Raw genomic sequence first — 6,706 nt, 5'->3', positions numbered from 1 at the left:
GATTTTCTACTGACAAGTAATTTTCTGGATATTAAGACATTTTTTCCAATAAAACAAATGAATATCAGAGGCCGTCGCCATAACATGGGGAAGAAGACGGTTTTGTAACACACATGCGCATTAGTACTTGTTCAGTTGGGAAAAACACGACCACCAGCGAAAACAATGGATACCCAAAGCCAAAAAGCTATGTGCCTGTCCAAATTTAAATGCGATATTCATTTTCAGCATACTAGAAAACCCTATAAAAGTCATTAATTTAACGGTGAATGCTGCTGCAATTAAAAAAAAATAAATAAAATAAATAAATACCCAAAATATTGACAAAACATTTTCACACGATTGGTGACATTTATTGGATGAGTATATGTAGTTTGTTTCATTTTCGACTTTTTGAGCAGTAAATCGGGACTCCCCAAACGACCATCTAATTTCAGCTATATTTTTCTTGCTTTAACTACCTGCGTTTCAAAGTAGATAAACACTTTAAAATATGTTCAACCACACATAACTTGTCCGCGCCGAACTTATTTTTTCATCTTTTTTTTTTTTTTTTTTGTTGGCTATTGTAAAAATACGAATAAAATGTTACCAAAGGCATGATAAGTTACTCTACCGCTTACCTGAATAGGTTTAGGGGGCATTTTCCAGTAGCCAACAAAACCCAAAAGTGGCCTAAAAATGAAAATAAACAAACAATAACCTTCTATCTGGATAAGGTTTTTGTACTTTAACTTATTTTGGTAGTAGTGCAGTACTGCAGTACTGGGCACTTTTTACTGAGTGTGGACCCAAGCAAAAATTTTTTTTTTGCTTAAGTACGCATGCGCGCAATCGTAAGTCTGCGGCCAAAAAAAAAGTCAAATACACATTGAACACATTGACCTCAACAGCGATTTTATCTCTCGGAACTCGCCAAATACTGCTAAAGCTATAAATTAAAAGCTTATTTTCTGTTGTGTCACAAAGTTTACTTTTGTGTTATTTAACATGAGGTAGGTGGGGATTAACTATACTTCATCTATCAATTTAATGAAGAAGAAACAGTTTAATATATTTTAAGTTTGTATTCCTCGTGGTGGCCAAACTGCACAAGTTCCCATTGTAAGTCTGCGGCCAAAAAAAAAGTCAAATACACATTGAACACATTGACCTCAACAGCGATTTTATCTCTCGGAACTTTTTTCATTTCACATTTCTTTCACTTTTTGGATAAAAAAAATCTCAACTTGTTGGTACATCTACAGAAAATCGCTGTTGTGTTCAATGTGTATTTGACCTTTTTTTTTTGGCCGCAGACTTACGATTGCGCGCATGCGTACTTAAGCAAAAACAAAATTTTTGCTTGGGTTCACACTCAGTAAAAAGTGCCCAGTACTACTGCACTACTTATTGATCCGTGCTGAAATAATAACGTTATTATTTAAAAAGTCATTTTTAACTGAACTATACAATTGAAAAAAAAACAAAAAAAAAACAAAGGGTTTGTATTACTGTACACAGATTCAAAAAAGTTGTCAAAAAACAAATATGACAAATAAATGTTATCAAAGGCAAGATAAGTTACTTTTCTACCAAACTGGATATATTTTTCGTGTTTTTAATCAATGTAACATGTTTATTCAGCTCAAAAACCATACAGTTACCGATGTATTGGAAAATTCAAGATGGCGCCTCCTGACTCTCTTTAACCAAGACCGTCTTAACACGGTAAGTTGTGGAAAAGGTGTTATAAATAAAAAACTAGACAATACTATTAAAACCCTGCCGAATATATGTCAACCTATGTCGCGCGGTAACATATATTGAGCGGGTTTTTAATAGTATTTTGTCTAGTTTCTTTTATTTATAATACCTTTTCCACAACTTACCGTGTTAAAGAGAGAGTCAGGCGCCATCTTGAATTTTCCAATAAATCGGTAAACACTGTATGATTTTCGAGCTGAATAATCATGTTACATTGAATAAAAACACGAAAAAAAATATAAAAAAAATATATCCAGTTTGGTAGAAAAGTAACTTATCTTGCCTTTGATAACATTTATTTGTTATATATTTGTTTTTTTGACAACTTTTTCGAATCTATGTGTACAGTAATACAAACCCCATAAAACTTTAATTAAACTTGGAAATACGATTTAAAACACGAGCAGTGTAGAGTCTTGACCTAGAACAAAAAAAAAAAAAAATGGCTGACATTAGACGGTCATCTAGGAAGTTTCGATAATCGTTCAAAAATTAAACAAAATACTGATAAAACTCCACCCAATAAATGTCACAGTTTTGTTGGCTATATTGAAAAATGCCTATTGTTTTCACTTATTTTAAAGTGTTTATTTATTTTAAAACAAAAATAGTGTCAAGTTCGAACAAAAAAAATTTCATTGAAGTCATTTGAATCCTCGATAATCGCTCAAATTTAAAATTAAACAAAATTCATTTTTTTTTTATTATTACGATTTCTAGACTCTTATCTATAAGAAAGTTAACAGTCGAGAAATACTATTAATATCGACTTTTCGGTGCTAGTGCACTTACTGATCCGCGCTATTTTTTATTTTTTTTTTTTTTATCGTATTTCCAAGTTTAATATATTTTTTTTTTTATTCAATTGTACCTATTTACTATGCCTCCCCACGGGACAGAGTTAGACACCAGGGTCGTTTTTTAACGTGGAGAAAAGGTACAAAAATAAAAATTGTCTCAGTCGTGAAGGATTTCTCCTCCACCGAAAGAGAACAAGAAATAGAAGTGCAGCATCTGAAGACCAGATACTACACTTTGATCTTGTCCCGAAGGCCAATTATTCAATTGTAAGGTTAAAGTATAGAATAGGTACAAAACACCCTCCCCATGTTAAGAATGTCTTTTTAAATAACGTTATTATTTCAGCACGGATCAATAAGTGCACTAGTACCGACTTTTCTTCTGCATAGAATTAAATTGATTGAAAAAGTTTGAATATGTTAAAAAGGGGAGGGGCTAAAAATCACATAACTAGAAATTAAATGCGTAGAAACAAATTAACAAGTTGAGTGAAAATTAAAAAGAAAAAGTACAAAAAAAAACAAAAAAAAAAACGAAAAAACTGAAACCCCTAAAAAGTCAAAATTCTGAAATTTTAAAAACGTCATAAAAATAACCTGAAATAAAGATTTAAAAGAGTCATTCTTTTTAAGGCACCGAATTATTTATGAAGTGTTTTTTTTTTCTTTTTGCTCAAGTTATGTCTTTGTTTACTAACGTTTTCCCCTGAAAGTTCAGCTTCACGATGGATGGCCTGAAAAAGTCCCTTTTTGAGAAATGTTTACCAAACATCAGAAGGGACTTTCTCGGGGCATTTAAGCAGAAAACGGAAGTAAACAAAAACACGGTTTTTTTTTTTTTTGTCATCTGTTTCAGTTATTTTCCCGCTATTTCAACCGCAGAAAACTTTTCGTGAAGGCTGTTGGAAAGAGCGAGCGACGACGAAACATTGTTTTTGTCATCAATGAGATTGTTATTGTTATTTTCGGAACTTTTGTATTGATTAATAGAATCAAAATCGATGACAATTTGCTTTTGCTTGGGTATAAACTGTCGACATTTAACTTTAGCAGCGTCCAACATTTTCCTGGATGCTTTGAATTTTGTTTTGTCGCGATATTTATCCGAATAGTAAATCACTTCCCGAATGCCGGATTGAATGATAACTTTAGCACATTCGTTGCAAGGGAAAAGAGCCACGTAAATTTTACAGTCGCGCACGTCAACGGAATTTTTGTTTATAATAGCATTTAATTCGGCATGGCAAACGTAAAGATGTTTGTCGTTCAACTCCTCGTCGTGGCCCTCATTTGGGTTCGCGTTTACACTCGTCCAGGGGAACGTATCGTCGCTACAACCACGCGGCATGCCATTATAACCGATACCGACGATTCGTTCGTCTTGATTTACTATACAGGCCCCAACTTGGGTTCTGGGGTCCTTGCTGCGTTGGGCTGAGAGAAAGGCCACCGACATAAAGTAATCGTCCCATTCAAGGTAGTCCTTGCGCTTAGCGCTAATGCTTGTATTATTACTACTACATGCTCCTTCCAACACCTCTGCCATGTTTGATGACTGACAAGATTTGCTACTTCCTGACAGGGTTGCGAAATTGGCCTTTTTAGGCTAAATTTAGGCATCTGGCCTTTTTTAGGCTAAATTTAGTAAATTTGGCTTGTTTTTTTTTTCTGTTTTTATAAAAGCAGTTTGATTTGGCTCCAATTTTTGCAATTTTACAAAAATATTTAATTCGATCGTAATTATTAAAGGACACGTTATAATTATTTAGTGCTTCTTTGTTACAAGAGCGAAATTTGAAAATTGAAATATTGAATTTCAAGTAAAGCCAATGGTATCTATTTGTCATGTCACAGTAATGAACATATCCAACAATTACGAAAAACGATAAGGTAGAAAATTAATTATTAATAAAAATAATTTTCAAAGACAATTAGTGAAAACTGAGTTTTGTTAAAAAAAACAAAAAAAAACACACACAAAAAGCCCCCCAAAATCTGGAGAGTTCGAATCGCAGCAAGGGAGGTAATTATTTTATGACATCTTAGACCAATATAGCAAAACTCAATTTTCGCTAATTGTCTACGAAAATTGTTTTCACTAGCGGGAGGACCTGCGGAAATTCCACAGCGGACTCTTTCACGTTGATGTTGGCATTCTGTGGATGTTCAGCATAAATGGAGACGCCCTGATATTATTGTACCTATTTACAATGCCTCCCCACAGGACAGAGTTAGAGACCAGAGAAAAGGTACAAAAATAAAAATTGTCTCGGTCGCGAAGGATTTCTCCTCCACTGAAAGAGAACGAGAAATGGAAGTGCCGCATCTGAAGAACAGATACTACACTTTGAGATATTAAATCTTTTATTCATGTTAAAAATACAGTCAGAATCAACGATGAACAAAAAACTTAGGCACATGGTCAACTCAAAAGGGGGGATCGTGGGGGTCGTTGGTCATCCTTGTCACTCCAGAACTAAACAAAATCAAAAGTTTCTCTCAGCTAGTATCTTCTTTCACCATAATACCACATTCACCCTTTCATATTGGGGGACGTCCTACTTAACTCCCAGTTTTTAAAACGTTTTTTTATTGACGTGTAAAAACAAAAAAGATAACAATAAAATGGTACAATAATTCATTTGTGTCAAGGGCGGGGGAAGAAAAAACAAAAGGTGATTAGTAGGACGCTCCCAACCCCGTCTAGTTGATAGACTGCCCGTTCCACTAGGTTTGTAAAAGGAACCTCGCTTCTGCGGGTCAGTCTCTAGGTGGGGATGCCCTCTATATGGGGGTGAATGGAGAAAAGAAAATTTTCTGGGTAAGGGATGGGGGTTAGTTTGCATTTCTTTCTCTCCAAGATGGGTAAAATTTAGAGGAAGGGGATAAAACAAAAATTGCAGGTAAGAGGGGATGGGGATCTTGGAGGCTTCCTAATCGGGGAGGGATGGAACACACACTCAGCTAGCTGAGAGGCTACTTGTTTAATTTTACTTTACAGAACTGCGCGCTCCACACCTAGATGGGAAACATGTATTCAAATTTGGCTCCTCTTCGTACACACAGACTTGCCACATGTATCCATCTTCTGTCAAATGCCGCGTGATGCAGCCTTCTTCTATCACATCTGATCTTCACCCGTAGTTCGTGTTTAAAGAAAGCGATCAGATCTTGATCAGAAAAAGACAATACCCCCCCGGCAACCTTGCAAACGCGATGTCCAAATCACCATTCTCGCCACGGCCAGGATCGTAACGTAGACCATTTGTCTTTCCCGGTCCCACGGCGGCCTCACGTTGTCCACAACATTGGATACGGTAATTGGGCGAGGATGCTCCGGATCGATGCGAGCCGTCACTTCGCTGACATACGACCAGTACTGGTGGAGTTTGCAGCAATCGAAGAAAGCGTGATCAATAGTTTCTACGGCCGTTGTCCCACAACGGAGACAATCAGGCGACTCCAAAAACCCGGAACTGCATTGTATGTTGTTGAGTGGAAGTGCATTTCGGGCCAATCGCCAGATCAGAGAGAACTCCGAATTGTTCAGATGACTCGAACCTGGCGCCCAGCTCCACGCGGAGCGGATCTCACTCTGCTGCCAACCCAAACGCGCGCATAGCGGGTCGTCGGCGGCCCCCTTCACTAGATCATTGTGGAGTTCCCTACGGGTAGCAGTCACAAGGTCACTGGACCTTGGTAGTCGTTTTAGTGCGGCTCGGCACTCTTTCATGTAGACAGATTCTCCCCGCGGCCTGCGACGGCTCTCGATGGAAGGATCAAGAACGAGGTTGGGGAAGGCGGCAGTAACCACGGGGTGCCACGGTTGGTCACCTTGCATATAGTGGCTCAGGAAGGCCAGCCTCTCAGCATCTCGATGACACTTCAAGTCCGGCATTCCCAAGCCTCCCTCACACGAACGTTGAATACAGACCTGTCTGCTCACCCAGTATCTTCCTCTGTCCCAAAGGAGCGAGGACAAGAGTTCGACAAGAGCTTTTAGGTGTTGTGCAGGCAGGGGAAGTACGGCCAGTCGGTAAAGGATGAGAGGAAAGACGTAAGTGGTGCACGCCTCAGCTCTACCCTTTCAGGAAAGTTTCCTAGGAAGCCACGAATTGACTGCAGCCTCCACCTTTGACCGTACCTCCAACCAATTCTTG

The 6,706-nt window shown here is 37.8% G+C and overlaps 1 protein-coding gene across 1 annotated transcript; it reads right to left on the bottom strand.

The window, feature by feature from the left end:
* Window positions 1-318: 318 nt before the first annotated feature.
* LOC145277927 (deoxycytidylate deaminase-like) lies at window positions 319-4,486 on the bottom strand. Its single transcript, XM_080130006.1, has one exon. The coding sequence runs from the start codon at window positions 4,090-4,092 to the stop codon at window positions 3,403-3,405; it is 690 nt and encodes a 229-aa protein (XP_079986132.1). The 5' UTR covers window positions 4,093-4,486; the 3' UTR covers window positions 319-3,402.
* Window positions 4,487-6,706: the final 2,220 nt, after the last annotated feature.

This window comes from Euprymna scolopes, chromosome 1, assembly GCF_053919585.1.
Source record: "Euprymna scolopes isolate OS-2025 chromosome 1, ASM5391958v1, whole genome shotgun sequence".
NCBI classification, from domain to species: Eukaryota; Metazoa; Mollusca; class Cephalopoda; order Sepiida; family Sepiolidae; genus Euprymna; species Euprymna scolopes.
The sequence above is the reverse complement of the archived record's forward strand: the minus strand, read 5'-3'. Positions and strand labels throughout refer to the sequence as shown.